Below are 18,233 nucleotides of genomic sequence, written 5' to 3'. Positions count from 1 at the left end.
CGTTCCGATTCTGATTGATAAGCAGATATGAATATAAAAAAAGGCGGAATGGCTCTGTTTGGGTTTTTGAGCCGCGTGTTGGAGCTGTCTGAGACAGAGCAGACGCGGGATTGCGTCCGTCGAATCCGAAACACGTCATTCTGTCACCCGCTAAGGCGTCGCGTATTCCAAACGGTCCACCTTAAATAATTTGATTGATGTCATTATTTGAGTGCGAGCAGAGACACACAATCCCCCCCCCCCCCCACCCCTACCCTGTTCCCACCAGCTTTCAATCTGTTGTCAACCGAGAGACGCCATGGAAACGGCGGAGGAATGCGGAGTCGCCGGGGTGTGGGGGGGCTCGGTTTGCGGCCCCCGCTCCGGCCATTTCCGGGCCGGGACTGACGCCGAGCCCAGAGACCCCACAGGAACTGGAACAGATCACAGAACAGCTTTGGAGCTGAAGCACTATGACATCGTGAGTTCGGTCTGACCATATGCGCACCATTCACGCACTGGGGGAAGGCTGTTGCCCAGCATCACCCAAACCCCCCCCCCCCCCCCAACCCCCCTGCCCTTGATAACACATTTCATTTAGTTTTCCACAAAGGAAAAAAAAAAAAAAAAAAAAACACATCTAAAAATATATCTAATTTGGTACAGATTTGGTTTAGTTTTTACAGCCTGATTTTCTCAAGGGCAAGCTGATCATGATGTTTGTGATTTCCGCCGTAAACTCCTTCTGAAGTATTTTTAACTGTCAAGGACGCTCGAGTGTTGCCACACTTCTCTTACCTATAATGAAAATAATTGTTTTAAGACACAGGCCGTGCGATGAGAATCGGTCCAACGTGTTGTCATTAAGGCCGTGGGATTCTTTTCTTTTTAATTTCAATCCTTTCGCCCGCCTCGTTGCGAATCGAGACACATTTTCAATACGAGATCTGGTTGTTTTTTTTTTTTTTTGTTCTTATTATTTATGACTACAGCAACTCGGATTGTTAAATTGCGTCTGAGTGTGTGCTTACATCACGCTGCTAATTGAGAGTAATGACTCGCTCCCATGACTAGCACGATGCTAAACGTGGTGCTGCATGCTAAGAGGAGGAGCCCCTCTTCAGCTTCCCTCAAGCACCAATGGAATGTCTAAAAACAAAAGGCGGACGGGGGCTCCAGCCACTAGAACGGCCTGTCTGAAAATTTGAGCCTGGCACCGTCTGCGTCCCCCTTTTTCATTTTGAGTGATGTTCAACTTTGTTAATGTTAGTTTGCCAGTTTATATGTTTGTGCTTCTTTTACCTAATCCCGCTTTGATTTTCACCACTGTACTTGCACTTCATGTCCTTCATGTAAACAGCTTGATCTTGCCAGTGTGGTCAGTGGTTTAAGGTTTCGTGTTTCATTCTTCCCATCGCCGTCCCATTGGCAAGAAGCAGGACATGTAGTCATTATCAGCCTCATAATTAGTCCTATAATTTAGTAATCACATGGCACAAAGTAAATTATACTCATTAGTCGAAATTGTCATGGCTACAGATACAGCTCTTTGTCAATCATGAGAATGAGTGTTTAAAAACTCCTACTCATCGTAAATTAAATATAATTATAAAATTGTAATTTGATAATTAGGTGACCTAATTATCCCATAATTAGTTTACCGTCTATCCTGCTTATAGGGAATCGATGTCATAGTTTCAAATACGGTGAGGGAGCACAGGCATCATCACCACCACCATCATCATCATAACTGTCATCATTATCATCCTGTCATTCATACCTGGAACTGAAGCACTGCACCCTGGAGTACCAGGAAGAGGCAGCGATCACCGTTTCCATTTTTAAATGGAGAATATTCACCTTCATTTCCATTGAAATAGCAGATGTGTTCCCCTGCACCACTCTGTAAACTGGTTTAGTCCAATCAAAAACACATATTGGAACAAATCTTAATAAACTCCAAACCCAAACCTGACTACTATCGATGGCTAGCTTGATTTGTGATGCCTGGATTCTTACAGTCAGCAGTTATTTTATATAATCTTCACCCATTTCCCTCATCCTCTAAATGATGGCTGATAAAAAAAAGTACACAACTTCAAAAATACTTTGAACTTGACTTCAGAACTCAAAGATGTGCACACATGTACATGAACACCCTGGGACTCTGTAAAAAGTCCGAACCAATCAAACCCAGAGATCAGGAAAAATGTACAACCATTTTTTTTCCCAAGGTCCTTTTGTTTGCTGCACATATCTGTCAGTTTTCCACAGGAAGTTATTAAGATGTCCACGAGAATGAGATGAGGTTTGGCACTGACTGAACAAAATACTCCAAACATATCTGGGTCTTTAAATACCCTCATAACTTCAATCTTTCTAAACCTTTCCAAGATTGTCAAGAGAATATAAACATCCTTACATAACCATGGCAGTTGGAGGCCAGATTTCCTATCTTCTGTTAACCTATCCTCCTGCCTACTTTTAAAGGCCAGTGACATAATGTCTGGCATGATAAAAAATCCTGTCCCTCATTCATTTCGCTACATATTTTTTTAAGCTTGTGTGTGTGTATTGGGGATATGTACATGCCTTATCAGTGTCATATATGAAATATGTAATTGATAATGACACTTGTTATGAAGCCATCTTCAGAATTTGGACAGTTGTCGTGAGAAACCTTTTGGACAAGCTTACACTCGCTCTAGGTGAGTCAGCGTAAAATGTGGGATTTCTTGCAGTCGTCGAATAAACAATTCCGAACAAGCTTGTAAACCACTTTTTTAACCTGGGGCTGATTGCACTGCAGGTATGGCTGTGCTGTAATATTTTGGATCATTTCAGTATTTTAGAGTCTGGGGTTAAGCCTGGGCAGCCTCATTCTGGATCAGCTGTTGGGGGCGTCAAGCACCACGAGCAACGAACAGTCGCACGCCGGCCCGCGTAGAACTGGTTCTGCAGGGCGTGCTCCGAACTGTTCCCCGTGTCAGCGGGGCGTGCGTGGAAGTCTCTCCCCATTGGTCGGTCTTCAGCCATTCTCAAGGCCAGGACCGGAGAGAGAGAGAGTGCGGAGAGGGCATCGCTTTTAACGCGACCGCCCCTGGGTCGGTCGACCGCTCGACAGCCTGAGCGCTTAATGCAGGCCTTACCGCAGAACTCGAGGCGCGTTCACTTCCTCTTCCCGTGCGGTCACGAGGATCAGGGTTTGAGGCCCCTCTCAACGGCGCAGTCCTCGGCCCCGCCCAACCCCCCCCCCCCGGGCGACTCCGACTGACGGTTAACCTAAATTACGCTCAGAACTCACGTCGGAACAGGATCAGATGAGAGAGCAGACGGGCGAGAGGATTTTCTCTCTCGCTTTGCTCTCTCTTTAAAATTTAAATACCTTTGTGGGTGTAAAGGCGGTGCACAGAGGGGGGTTTGCGGGGGGGGAGGGGGGAGGGGGGGAGGGGGGGGGGGGCGCGGCAGGATGCCGGAACGTTCGCTGATCCTACTCCGGGGCCTATGGGAAACCGGGCTGCGGCTCGCTCTGAAATCCTTTTCAGGCCGTCGGCGGAAGAACGGGGGATTTGCGGCCTCTTGTTTGGCGTTTAAATTTTTATTGAGCGGTTTTAAGCCTCGCGCTGTGAGCCAAGATGGCCGTACCTCCTCTCTCTTTGTAAAGTAAAGCCCTGCTCAATGAAACCCATGGAGATTTGAAGAATATAATTGCACCTCGTGCACATTTTCACATGCACATTAAAACGGAGACAGACTGTACCTTATGTGCGCTTTACTGTACTTACAGGTTTCCGTGGTGGCAGATGGCTCTAAAATGTAATTATCACCTATTAAAAAACCTGCAGCCCCACTAAATTACACAGCCAGCAGTGGGAGGCGGCTTGGCCTGCGCTTCATCACCACACACCTGCTAATAAGCCAATCGCACGAAGGCCTGCAAGGAAAACCGGCGAGCCCCTCCCGAAACTGGCCCCGAGGGCCCGGGGACGAGGGAACCTCCGCGGCGAACGAACCGCAAAACATTTCAGCCGAGCGCCGTGCTACGCGGACCAGTCGCGCAGCCACAGCGAGTACAATTACAACTCTTATCCCTTGTCCGCCTGTTAGCCCGTTAGCTGTATTACTGTTTATGCTACGTTGTTAGCGAGCCTTCATAACAGCGATACTGCCGCCAGCTGAGAATGTGATAGACGGCGATGAGAGGGGAGGGGGTGTGGACACGCAGAGCGCTGGGATCCGTCTCTCAACCAGTCGCGCAGCCAAAGCGATTAGAAGCCACGACTCTTATCCCTCGTTCGCCTGTTAGCCCGTTAGCCCGTAGCACTTTTTGCGCTATGTCGTTAGCGAGCCTCCGTAGCAGCCGTAGCCTGCCGCCAGCTGAGAATGTGATAGACGGCGACGGGGGGGCTGGACACGCGGAGCGCTGGGGATCCGTCTCTCCGCGTGTGGAGCAAACATCCTGTGGCGATTCATTCCCCTCAGACACCCGGGAGAACATCTGCATCCCCGCGCCTTCACAGATCGGGGGGACGGGGCCGGGATGGATGTTAACGCTCGGCAGCTTGTGAGCAGATGTCATTTTTGTTTTCCCCTCTCTCGTCCGGAGCCGTTTTTGATGCCTGTCTCACAAATGACTGCTTTAGCCAAATCTCAGATCCATTAACGGCTCTCGCGCTGTCGCTGGTGGACCCAGAAGAGCTGGTCTGGGGAACCCTTGTGCTTCATTCACTAAAGATACTTCATATTCCCTTCAGCTAGCTCTGTTTTTCTGGCCCATTATTCTCATAATAAGTCTGTCATATCATTGATCTTTTTTCTGGCAGAATGTGGTCTTGTTTTTGACAGAAGCCCCCCCCCCCTCCCAACACCCCCATAAGGCATAAGCCTTTAGAAATGCATGAGCGCACAGGAAAGCACGCCTTCCACAGGGACCCGTATAAAGCCCTTGAGCGGCTGCGATTCCCCTGCTCTGGGGGACGTGCTCCACGCTGCGTTTCGAAAGTGTTTCTTTCAGGGCGCCTGAGGAATGGGTCGTTGTGCGTTCGGGGGGGGGGGGGGGGGGTCCGCTCTGAGAGGCTGTATAGCACGGGAGCACTTCACTTGCCTGCTCTTTGAGCAGTCGCTATCCTGCCACGAAAGAAGGCTGCCCTTGTTCGACGTCCGTTTCCCAGAATCCTTCCGGTTCTTGTTCATTGTGAGATTTGTTTTGGCTGCTAGTCTTTTGCCTTTGTCAACTCTTGAGTACTCTTCAGAGGGCACTCTACATAGTGCACTACAGAGTGTGGCCATGCGAATGGTTTAGAGTGGCTGTGTAATTGGTTACTACAGAGCCTGTGTTCGGTGGTTGGCTGGGAGGGGTTGTGTGATTGGTTGCGTAATCAGAGACTCTGAGTCATAGGGTGCTGATTCAGAGAACGTGTGTTTGGTTGGTTAAAGGTTCAGAGAACAGGTGTGCTATTGTGTGATGTAATAACAGGCTGCTGGTTCAGACAGCAGGTACATTATTGGCTGCTGTTTCAGAAAACAAAGGTGTGATTGATTGATCAGAGTGTGGGTATTTGATTGGTTGCTGGTTCAAAAACTGCAGATGATTGGTTGCCATTTTAGAGAGAGGACGTGTGATTGGCTGCCGGTTCAGAGAGCGGGCATGCAATTGGCTGCCGGTTCAGAGAGCTTGTGCACAATTTGCTGCCAGTTCAGCCGACAGCAGCCGTGTCGAGACCCGGCGTGAGATTGGCTGTCGCTTCAGAGACCTGGCGTGAGATTGGCTGTCGCTTCAGAGACCTAGCGTGAGATTGGTTGTCGCTTCAGAGACCTGGCGTGAGATTGGCTGTCGGTTCAGAGACCAGGCGTGAGATTGGCTGCCGGTTCAGACACCCAGATTGGTCGCCGGGCGCTCACCTGTCTGCGCAGGAGCCTGCGCCTGTGTCTGCTGGCCCTGCTGCTGCTGCTGCTGCTGCTGTTGCTGCTGCTCCTGCAGGCTCTGGCTGTCCACGGAGATGCCGCTGTCGCTGTGCAGCTTCTCCCCTTCGGGCGACGGCGTCTGGTTCACCGTGCGGTTGTTGGCAGCCTGCTTGTTCTGCTTGCAGCTGTTCCACCTGCGCCGCGCAAACGAGCAGGAAGAGGAATCAGTGACTGTGTAATGTCCCCTGTCACCAAAAATAGGAATCCAGCAACACGAGCATATCCAACATTTCTCATTCACAGTGGAGACATTTTCATTTCATGATAAAGACCTGCATAGCTGTCTTTTAGACAGTTACTGCTGTTTACTGTTCATAAGGTACCCTGCTCAGCAGTACACAAACAATGAATGCATCTTTCAGGGCAAACTGAAAAGAACCACTTGGCTTCCCTCTCATCCCCACCCCCTAGCATTCATATAACATTCATATTTAATATATTCATTCCAGTGATTATGGTATTTTTATGGTTTTATGTTTTTCATGGCTGCACTTTGTATGTATTCGGGAGTTATATTTTGGTACTTAGTTAGCATGGCTAATCTGCATTAATGCGAATGGATGTTACACAGGAACTCACTGGGAATGCCGTTAGCCAGGTCTGGAACTGTCGCTCATATAGCTCAGGTGGATGCACTTATGTTCTCTTACACGGCCAGTCACTTTGGATAAGAGTCCGTCTGCTGACAGTAATGCAGTGGATTATGTCCTCTGATTCCTATGCAGTGGTCAGTCTTCCTACTGACACACCCCAGCTGTCATTTTCACTGTGGGAGCCATAATGGCCTCTGAGTCCCATGCAGTGCACAGCCTTCCTACTGACACACCCCAACTGCCATTTTCACTGTGGGAGCCATAATGGCCTCTGATTCCTATACACTGCATAGCCTTCCTACTGACACACCCCAACTGTCATGTTCACTGTTGGAGCCATAATGGCCTCAGATTCCCATGCAGTACACAGCCTTCTTACTGACACAGCCCCCCGACCTGATCACTGTAGGAGCAGTAACGGCCTCCTTACTGACACACTCACAATGCCATGTTCACTGGAGGGGCCATAATGGCCCCTGATTTCCATGTAGTGCATTGTCTCCTTACAGACACCTCCCCCACTGATCTGCTCACTGTAGGAGCCATAATGGCCTCTTTACTGACAGGTCTGCTGCTACCTGACCATTCACCCACTGAACAGGTTGGAGAAATTGCACTAAAGTGACATGGTGCCAGATCTCCAGAGGGGCACTCTCTTCAGCATGTAGGGCCAGAGCTGGCAATGAGATCACTGCCAGGCTGTGTGCTTTGACATTGCTACTGTTTGTTCCACACACAAAAAAAAACATAAAATGGAATTTCAAATGTCATTTTTTTAGATCAATGAAAGATGTCTTCTGGCTAATGCATTTTCCAATGCTGTTCCAGCAGCCACCCTGCCTGTGGGGTGAAAGTGGGTCAATGTCAGACCTCCCGACTGCTGGCTTAAATATTTCATACCCTCCGTACCCATCAGCACCCAGACCTGGTGCTACTCTCGCCAGAGGCTACGTCGCTATCTCAGCAGAGCTGGGTTTGTTTATGAATTTCTTTTTTTGATATCTTTTTGGTGACTGGGTGAGTGTGAGATGAGTGGACAGAGAGCTGTGTTCAGTTTGGCGTTCAGGGCCACAGGCAGGCTGCAAATGCTCAGGAGTTGCCGGGATGCAGGGTTTACTCAGAGCTCTTGTAATTGATGGATTCTGCCAAGTTCAACACTCACACCCCATGTTTGTGCTAATTCACGGTCACCACACTACCTCATTCTCCTGCATTATCATGACACAATGTCTAATGACAAGAGGAGAGAGAGGGTCTATCAGCCCCATAAACGTACAGGCCTGTGTTATCACTGGTTCCCTGATGTCCACATGTCGCTGGAGAATTAGCTTACTGTGATCTGTATATGGCAGCTCCACCCATCATGTCTCACCTGTGGATCACCTGATCCAGTGTTCCCATAATCCCCTTATTATACTGAAAGCCTCACCTCTTAATCAACTTTTTCTACAAAGAGCCTCACCTCCCATAATCCCCCTTTTCCACAAAGAGCCATACCTCCCATAATTCCCAGTTTTCCACAAGGAGCCTCACCTCCCATAGTCCCCAGTTTCCCACAGAGAGCCTCAACTCCCATAATGCCCTGTTTTCCACAGAGAGCCTCCCTCCCATAATGCCCTTTTTTCCAGAGAGCCTCACCTCCCATAAGCCTCTTTTTCTACAGAGAGCCTCAACTCCCATAATGCCCTGTTTTCCACAGAGAGCCTCCCTCCCATAATGCCCTTTTTTCCAGAGAGCCTCACCTCCCATAAGCCTCTTTTTCTACAGAGAGCCTCAACTCCCATAATGCCCTGTTTTCCACAGAGAGCCTCCCTCCCATAATGCCCTTTTTTCCAGAGAGCCTCATCTCCCATAAGCCTCTTTTTCTACAGAGAGCCTCACCTCCCATAATGCCCTGTTTTCCACAGAGAGCCTCCCTCCCATAATCCCCTTTTTAAACAGAGAGTCTCACCTCCCACAATGCCCTGTTTTCCACAGAGAGACTCACATCCCACAATGCCCTGTTTTCAACAGAGAGTCTCACCTCCCATAATCCCCAGTTTCCCAAAGGCAGCCTCACCTCTTAAAAATGATGTAGGCCAGCAGCCCCACCACCACGGCGGCCAGGATGGAGCAGTAGATGGGGATGAGGTTCTCGTTGAAGCCGTGGGTGAGCACCTTGGTGGAGCTGGCCGTGGTGCCGCTCTCCGTAGGGGCGGGGCTGTGGGCGAACTCGGGCCTGGAACCTTCCGTGAAGGGGAACGGGGAGTCGGAGGGAGAAGGGGAGGCTGAAGGAAGGGTTGGGTCTGAAGACAAAAGGAAGAGCGGGAAGGGTAAACAGGTTAGGTTTTGCAAACTGTCAAACGGGGCAATGCAGTACTAGTGCTGGTACATTACACAGATAGTTATGAAATATCTCCCGCAAGGGCCGTACCCACGAGTGCGTGAACTTTGCCTCAGGTGAGACCGAAATGAAAGTGAACTGGAAGGTATTCAGTTCCCCTCATCTCAATAGGCGCAACGCTCAGGTTAAACTGTAGGCCAATGATCTTCATTCCTGGTCCTGGAGAGCTGCAGGGTCTGCTGGATTCTGTTGTTACTCTGCACTTAATTGATCAATCAAAGCAGTTGTTGCACAGTCAACTCAGCTCACCTGGTTTCTTGGGTCTGAGTTGATTGTTGAGATCATGGCGAGAACAGAAACCAGCCGACCCTGCGGCCCACCAGGCCCAGGAACGAAGAACGCCGCTGTGAGCGTACAGCCATCGGCGACAGCATGATGACATCATCCACGCGCAACCCGCCACGGCTAAACGCTGCACAGGGAGGAGGCGGGGAGCGTTCCACCACCCCTTCGACAAAGACCAGGAAACCCCTTTCCTTAAAGGGCAGAGCCGCCATCGCTAGATTTAACTGCGATTTAACTGCCGCGTTTCCCCTGAATCTAAATAACACAGAAATGCTCAGGAGCTCAGTGCAGTCCACCAATCCTCAGGGACAGGGTATCCAACAGCACAGAGGGCTATTTTTACAATAGGAAACCTTACATGTTTATTTAAGAAAATGTCTGCTTACACGTATCATTATTATTATATTATTGAAAATGTGACTTATATGACCATAATATCATAATATAATGAATCACAAAAGACTACGTTTTTAGCAAAATGTTTGCATTCTCCGAAAGCCCCAGAAGACAGGAAGTTAAATAGATTAGCCCGAATGCTAATGTCATCCTGCTCTCCGTCAAGGGGTATCGGCAGAGATCTCTGACAACTGCAACAACCGGCGCGCAATGAGGTGCTGTTTATCCAGCACACTGGCAACGCCCCAGCCCCTTCCCCGGGTGGCGGTGGAGCCAGATGTGTGCCACCTGGTGGGGCTGCTGGTCAGTCGGCGCTGGCGCAGTCCGGATTTGATGCCAGACCACGTGCATTAGAACAATACCGTAACAGGATGAGCCACCCAGCAGCCCCCTACAGCTAATCGTTAGCTAGGATATCGGAAACACTTCTCAAGAAAAAACTGAGCTGGCTCACATTGAAACCCTTAAAAACACTTTTAAATTTCACCGTAGAGAGGGAGGTCTGGTGCAGCCACTGTGGGTTTAGTGCCACGACATCCTGTGTAAATGAAATGAGTTGGGTTGGGTCAGGCAGTCAGAGAAACAACTACCCTTAGCATTACTTTTAGCGTACATTTGGCATTTCTTTGCAAGTCTGTCTGCATTTTTTTTTTTTTACCCCTGGATGGTTTTAATGCAAAATGCAGTCGCTGCCAATTCCCCCTAAACATCCCCGAACTCTTTAAAACTTTGAAATGGCTCTGGTGTAATCCTCCGCGGTGCTGGGACCCATTAGGTCTTATTAATTCCATGGCCGTTTCTTCGGCGATGACAGGGAAGTACTCCTTTACTGTGGGGTCGAGCTCCAGAGTTTGAGGGATGCCAGATTTTGCTGAACGGCATGCGCGAATGGGCGGGGGGGCATCACAAAGGAAACGGGGAACGAAAGCGCCCCCGAGTTTTGCGGGCGGGGGGCGAAGCGGATTCTCCGCTTTCGTTACGCAGGGGCGTGGCCTGCATGACCGCGAGGAGGGATACGTGAACTTTCACAATACGAGTCCTGCTGGAACGCCTACCTGGGTTTCGTACTGAGCGGCTGCACTGCGTCTTTAACGCGCTTTTAATGCAACCGGAGACCCTGCGCGTCCCTTCTGACCTCCAGGACCAGCGCACTGAGCAGTCCTGCTACAGTAACGGTATCACTGCAGTTCTGATCTACTGATGTTCCTTTCTCACTGTCCACAATGAGGGAGACCAGAGACCAGCGCCTGTAGTTATAAGGCATTGAGGAAAAGATGGGTATACTGATCCAGGATCAGTTTTAGTGATCGGGCGGCCGTGTAGCACAGTGGGTAAGGAAGTGGACTTGTAACCGAAAAATCTTCCTGGGTAGGACACTGCCGTTGCACCCTTGAGCAAGGTACTTAACCTGCATTGCTTCAGTATACATCCAGCTGTATGAATGGATGCAATGTAAATGCTGTGTAAAAAGTTGTGTAAGTCGCTCTGGATGAGAGCATCTGCTAAATGCCTGTAATGTAGCTCATTATGGATAAGGTTAGGATATTGATCAGGCCAAACTGATCCTAGATCAGTGCACATACTCTTTTATGAATGAAAGCCCAGAAAGTAGAAGAAAGCCTCCGTAGCGCGGAGCTGGCGTTTTAGCTTAGCGCACTCCAGGTGTAGTCCTCCATCGCCTACTTCACGACTTTTGAGGTTGAGACTTTAACCGCCATAACCCAGCGCTTTATCGCCTGGCCAATAAAATATAATTGCCGTCACTTTTGTGGAACCCGAATACCTGCTTCCTGTCTGAGGAGCATCAGTAACGGACGGCTCTGAGCCTTTTGAAACCCCGCCCCTTTTTTTTCTTTTTTTTTGTCAGCTGCATTCTTTCGCAAAGTCACTTTTGATGCTAATTGCACCCTGATGCTTTTAAAAGGAAACAACAAAAGCCCAAAATAAAATGCGGGTTCCCACAGATGTCTAATGACTGAAGGAAATGCAATGACCCGTCTCCCAAAGGGTGTTTTATTAGTGGGTTTTCTTTTTTGTTGTTTTTTTTTGTTTTAACTTTGGTTAATTAACGATGGTGTTGAAACGATGAGCTGAGTAAATCCTGTACTTGCCAACCGAGCTCGTTAAGCTCGTTGTAAGTGTTAATCAAGGGGCGTAGAAAAGTGCGGCTTGTTTCTGTTGAGGTTTTTTTGTGGTGAGTTTAAACTATAATAAAGGAATCCTTACCCGGGCAGCTTCACTGGAACTAATCCGAAATAGGGAAAGCTGGACCATGCAGAGCTCGGAACAAAAGACGCGTATAATGAACAGGGGAGACCGATGTGTCTTCCTCAGAGTCAAAAGAAATGCAAGAGCTGCACCGGGCGGTATACAAACCCCCCTGCCATCAATTGGACGGTGTAAGGTGCGCATGTGTAATGACTAATAGCTCCTGGCACAGAATCCACGTACATAAAGTAATTTAGGATTACATCTGACATTTTCATTGTTACTTTTAAAGGGGTAGAGAGAGGAAAACCAACCCCCCTACCCCTGCTCTCTGCTAATTCAGAGCTTCAGTTGCCTGGGGGGTCGGAGGGGGGTCGTGGGGGGGGGTGTGTAAGCTAATACCAGACAGGCTGCACTGAAGAGGCCCAGTCTCTTCCTCAATGACACTCTCTCCTGTTCAGCTCACTTTACACCCATCTCTCCCTCGCATCGCTCTCCCTTTTTGCCACTCCCCTTTTTTAGCCTTTAATGTCGTCATCTCTCGCTGTTTCCCCCGATTCCTCGATACTGCAATTTGCCACTTTTCACCCTGCTTTCTGCCCATCTCTCTCTCTCTCTCTCTCTCCCTCTCCCTATCTTGCTCTCTCTGTCTCTCTCTCTCTCTCTGTGTTCCTGGGGGAGGGGCTGAACGGAAGCGTAGCTGTAAAGTGCTGTGATTAGCAGCAGTAATTATGCTGCAGTAAAAGCTCTAAGCACACAATGAGACCCCCGCTCCTCCTCACACCAGAGGGAGCACACCGCAAATGTGTGTGTGTGTGTGTGTGTGTGTGTGTGTGTGTCTGTGTCTGGTCAGCCTCTATTTGATGATATGTGTTCTTTCCCCCAAAGAGTCCTGCCACATCAGGTCTTTGAGGGGCGAAATGAAATTGGGCAGATAGCGATATGTTTACTTTAAGAACCGGCCCCTTCAGAGCAGGCCTGCCCCTCCCAATTTATATACATCTCAGCGAGAGTGAACGCAGTGCTCGGCGCCAAATTACATTTACGAAAGACATGCGCGAGAGCAGCAGGCGCTAACCACCGCGTGCACCTGTACAGCATCTGCTACTGTACTGCAGTGGGAGCGTCACAGCCAGAACATTCACATGCACTCCGTAAACTAAGAGTATGTCTGTCTGTGTGTGTCTGTCTGTCTGTCTGTCCGTCCACCTGTCTGTCTGTGTGTGTGTGTCTCTCTCTCTCTCTCTCTGTCGGTCTGTGTGTGCGCCTGTGCGTGCTTGTGTGTGTGTCTCTGGCTGTATGTCTATCGGTCTGTGTGTGTGTGTGTGGTTGTCTCTCTCTCTCTCTCTCTGTCTGTATGTCTGTCGGTCTATGTGTGTGTGTGTGTCTGGCTGTATGTCTATCGGTGTGTGTGTGTCTGTATGTCTATCAGTCTGTGTGTGTGTGTGTGTCTCGCTGTCCGTATGTCTGTCTGCCTGCATGCATGTCTCCCTGCCTGTCTGTGTATTATTGTACTGGCCCGCATTTGGGAACATCGGCCACTGTGACTTAAAAGCATAATTCACACCATTGCTGCCAGCTCAATCCATCAGTCCATACAGGTGATTCGACGTGACCGTCACATCCATCACACCTGCTCTCCGGGGCCCTGCCCGCCTCGCCCTGCGCTCGTCATCGCTTTCCCTCGCGCACCGAGCGCCAGCCACGTATGACGTGGCACCGGGGTAATTCGACGGACACGCGGGTCGCTCCGTCGCTGGCGGCCAGCAGCTGCGACGCGCTCGTTAAAAATAAACCGCACGGCACGGGACGGACGGACGGACGGAGGGAGGGAGGGAGGGAGGGGGGCGGAGACTATCGCCGCTTTGGCCCGCGGATACGCTCGGCCCAGCTGCTCGCTAAGGGCCCGGGTTCCGCCTAAAACCAGCACAGCCCAGGCTCCTGTGAAGACGAGACGCCGGCACCAAAAAACGAACCGGAAAAGCGCTGTCGATTTTCCATCCGCTCGCTACGCCGACAAAGCCCCACAGAGTGAAACGCCGTATCTTAACTCCCTTCTGTGAACAGTGTGAACAGTTTCGGTCTGTGCATGATACTTATTGGCTGGTTCCTGGTCCTGGACAGTGTACGAGATCAGCTCCTCTGTGTGTGTGTATCTGCTTCTGGGCCATCTGCGGAGATCACAGAAGTATGATCACCATTACAAAGCAAAGCCCAGAGACTTGTGAAGACCCAATACACAGAACGCCTCTGATTCACTCACACAGTGTGTGAGAGGTAATAAGCATCTCGTAGCACAGTCTGAATGGATCGTAATGATGCACAAGCTATTACAAAGCTCTCACGGCACACTGATGTGCCACTCTGTCAGAGGTATCCAGGGAAAGTGGGTAACAAGCTGACTCGGGGAAAAAAAAAAAGTTAATTTTCAGTGGTGGGCTCATTTTGCACACGAGCCGTTGATGTATGCTCGTGATATTTCCTGTCAGTGAGTTGACTCACAGGTATCCATTTTCTTCAAGGTCAGTGGGAAAAGGGATAGGCAGTACTCAGAATGTATCTGAAATATATATTTCAACTGATGCAGCTCACGTGTAAAATGGATTGTGTTTTCTATGGGTTCTCTGTGCCACCAGAAAAGCAATCTATCCCACCACATAGACATTCAGCAGTTGCAGTGGTGACAGTGAGTGATGCAGCAGTTGCCGTGGTAACAGTGAGAGGTGCAGCAGTTGCAGTGGTGACAGTGAGAGATGCAGCAGTTGCAGTGGTGACAGTGAGAGATGCAGCAGATGCAGTAGTAACTGTGAGACATGCAGCAGTTGCAGTGGTAACAGTGAGAGATGCAGCAGTTGAAGTGGTGACAGTGAGAAATGCAGTGGTGACAGTGAGAAATGCAGCAGTTGCAGTGGTGACAGTGAGAAATGCAACAGTTGCAGTGGTGATAGAGATGCAGCAGGTGCAGTGGTGACAGTGAGAAATGCAGCAGTTGCAGTGGGGACAGTGAGAAATGCAACAGTTGCAGTGGTGATAGAGATGCAGCAGGTGCAGTGGTGACAGTGAGAAATGCAACAGTTGCAGTGGTGATAGAGATGCAGCAGTTGCAGTGGTAACAGTGAGAGATGCAGCAGTTGCAGTGGTGACAGTGAGAAATGCAGTGGTGACAGTGAGAAATGCAGCAGTTGCAGTGGTGACAGTGAGAAATGCAACAGTTGCAGTGGTGATAGAGATGCAGCAGGTGCAGTGGTGACAGTGAGAGATGCAGCAGTTGCAGTGGTGACAGTGAGAGGTGCAGCAGTTGCAGTGGTGATAGAGATGCAGCAGTTGCAGTGGTGACAGTGAGAGATGCAGCAGTTGCAGTGGTGATAGAGATGCAGCAGTTGCAGTGGTGACAGTTAGAGATGCAGCAGTTGCAGGGTTAACAGTGAGAGATGCAACAGTTGCAGTGGTGACAGTGAGAGGTGCAGCAGTTGCAGTGGTGACAGTGAGAGATGCAGCAGTTGCAGTGGTGACAGTGAGAGGTGCAGCAGTTGCAGGGTTAACAGTGAGCACTACAGCAGCTGCAGCATTGTAGTGGATAAACTGGGGAGGCTGAAAAAAGAAGGGGGAAGAGTGAGCTGAGGGAGAAGAGGGGACGGGGAGAGGGCCAGAGGAGGGAGTGGGGGGAGAGGGGGAGGGGTGCAGGGGTGCGTGTGTAAGTGGGGCTCTGCCTGAGCCAGCGCGCTCTGCGGCAGAATGTGATCGCTGCTCACAGAGGTCACCCCGAGAATCCTAAACAGGCTCCGGAGAAACCCCATCGCTTTTATCGATCCTGCACTCCTCCACACTTTCTCTCCCCCTCTCTCTCACACAATGTCCCCTCCACATCCTCTCTTTCACTCTCTCTCTCTCAATTTCAAAATTTCAATTTAAGAATGCTTTACTGGCAGGGTATATTTGAGTATATTGCCAAGACTTTGCAAAGCTAAAGAATTATTTAACTACGAAACGATGTACCATCAAGTAATAAACAAGTAAAAAGTACATATAATGTATACACGTGTCTCTCTCTCCCTCCCCTGTTCCTTTCTTTCCTTCATCCTATCTTTATATTTTCCCTTTCCCTGCTCAGAGGAGAAGCAGGAAACCTATGCACAGAGCAGCATAGTCTTATCAATACTTTATCAGCACCTGAAGCCACACCACTCCGCTTGTGGATGCGCCGCCAGGAGACCCTCGCCGTCCGAGTTAGCGCCACACTTATTTTCTCGACGACTCGAACCCTTTTCCGGGGCCGTGCACTGATGGAGGCGAATGTGAAGGGAGGATATCGGGGCTTTAAAGTATTAATGACTCCTCCCCCCCCCCCGCCCGGCTCCGGGGGCCGCTATCTCAGCCGCCAGGCCCGGTGGAGGCCGCGCAGAGGAGGCCCTGTCGTGCGGAGAAGGCCGCGCGCGTTCCGCCTGACCGGCCCGCGAGCCGTAACGCGATCTGAGGGCAGATGGCGGGTGCAGCGGCGACGCAGGCCGGGACAGCTCAGCCTGCGAATATGCTGACAAAGCTGGGGGGGAGGGGGTTGTGGGGGGACAGAGCTAAGCATGAGGGACCTACGGGCAGAGAATCCTCGGTCATCGGGTGACATCATGGTTGCTAAGAGCGATGCTGTCACACCTGGCTGCCACGCAAGAGAACCGAGAAGTCCCTTCGGCGCAACGGGCGGTAAAACGGCTTAGATTTCCCAGGACTTCTATCTTGGAGAGTGGGGAGGACGCACTTTTCTGACTGTGCTTTTCCCAGCAACCAAACACAGAGTGATTAAAAACGGACCACCCATCTCCCCCGACAACCGTAACTTCCCACCCATCATCCTGCCCTCCAAGCCCAACCCACCTATTACCTGGGCAACCAGCCCATCCCGGGGTTCCTATTGCTTTAGAGAGAGGACACAAAAGAAAGCTCCAGAGGGGTCAAAGGCTGCCATCTATGAAACGGCAGGAGGCAACTTTGTGCGGACTCTTGTAGACAGAATAGTCTCGACTCTCAACAAGTCTTGGCGGTTTTATGTGGTCGCTCGCTAAAAAGCAATCAACTCTTCTTGTAAGCCTGGGATTGGCTCAGGCGCACAGTATTGATCGAGCAGTCGGGTCCTCTCTTGAGGGAATCTGAGAGACACTTGTAATTCTGGCCGATGGGTTTTTTTTTTTTTTTTTGTAGCTCCATACCAAATACAGCTGCGCGCTTACACAATACCGTCGTTGGCACGTCTCACCTGGTAAAAGAAGTGTCTTAACTGCGCTCCCCAACTCACTTCTGCAGCAGCCGCAACACGTGAGCATGAACCTCTATGTCCATCTGTGTCTAAACCCAGCCTAACACCCTTAATGTTCCTCAGGAGGCCAAAGGGTTATCAATCCAGTATTATTCCTGTCAGTGAGTTGACTCACAGGTATCCATTTTCTTCAAGGTCAGTGGGAAAAGGGATAGGCAGTACTCAGAATGTATCTGAAATATATATTTCAACTGATGCAGCAGGAGCAGAAGTTTGCCTGGATGGAAATGTTGTTTAAAGTGGTTTAAACAACATTTCCATCCAGGCAAACTTCTGCTCCTGCTGTGTTACGTGGAGATATGTGTGCCTCTCCTACCAGCTCAAGTCCTCTCACTGTCTCTCTATACAGACTCTCTCTCTCACATTCAGGAGTGAACAGAGCCAGATTTGCCACGAAGAGCACGAGAAAACAAAGAATCAAGGGATGCGTGGGACAGCAAGTCATTTGTATCGTGGCCAGCTTTCCCTTTTCCTCAATATGGTCCTCTGGAACGAGTGCCAAAGACAAGAAATCTCACATCCACAAAAGACGACCAATTTATGCCTCCCATCTGTCCAAGTAAGCGCTCTCCTATGGCCAGAGTTTGGGCCGTTCCTGGAAACCATGTGCATGTCTAGAGAGGTGTCCCTTGGAACGACGCATCAGATGAACCGAACCAAAGGATTCGGCGCCCTACTTAAAGTTGGGGTGCGCTTACGCCAGCCGCCATCTCTTTACACCCGTCCCCCAAGACCACCCCGCCCCTTCAAACTGGCCATCCCCGAAAAACCACCCTCTAAACAGATTACATGCAGATTTCACACCCCGTTAACTGCTTTGAAAAAGGACTTCCTGTGTTTTTAATTATCGAGTGCACCCCTCCCCCCACCGGTGTGTGTAAATGTGGAACTGTCTTTTTGATGTCCAAGGCCTGGAGGAGGAGGAGGAGGTCGGTTTTTAAGTTCGCACAGGAAACGTGAGAAACTTGGAGACTCTCCAATCTGAGTTTTACAGAAATTTCACTTGGAACTGCATTTTACGCAGCCATTCAACATCCTGCCCCTTGATGCCCCTTGACCTCTGACCCTGTGTTAAGTTAATCACTTGTGATGTAAATCTGTCCCTTTCACAAATAAA

At 49.9% G+C, this 18,233-nt stretch overlaps 1 protein-coding gene across 1 annotated transcript in view; it reads right to left on the bottom strand.

Annotated features, from left to right (window-relative positions):
• Positions 1–18,233, bottom strand: part of LOC118217270 (tumor necrosis factor receptor superfamily member 16-like) — a 36,417-nt gene that overhangs the window by 1,042 nt on the left and 17,142 nt on the right. The window contains exons 4-5 of the mRNA XM_035399134.1: positions 8,596–8,821; positions 5,881–6,077 (exon numbers count right to left, since the gene is read on the bottom strand). Coding sequence (XP_035255025.1) covers positions 5,881–6,077; positions 8,596–8,821 — 423 coding nt within the window. The remainder of the gene's footprint in view (positions 1–5,880; positions 6,078–8,595; positions 8,822–18,233) is intronic.

Source organism: Anguilla anguilla, chromosome 17 (assembly GCF_013347855.1).
Source record: "Anguilla anguilla isolate fAngAng1 chromosome 17, fAngAng1.pri, whole genome shotgun sequence".
Lineage (NCBI taxonomy): Eukaryota > Metazoa > Chordata > Actinopteri > Anguilliformes > Anguillidae > Anguilla > Anguilla anguilla.
Note: the sequence above shows the minus strand (reverse complement) of the source record. Positions and strands in the feature narration are given on the sequence as shown.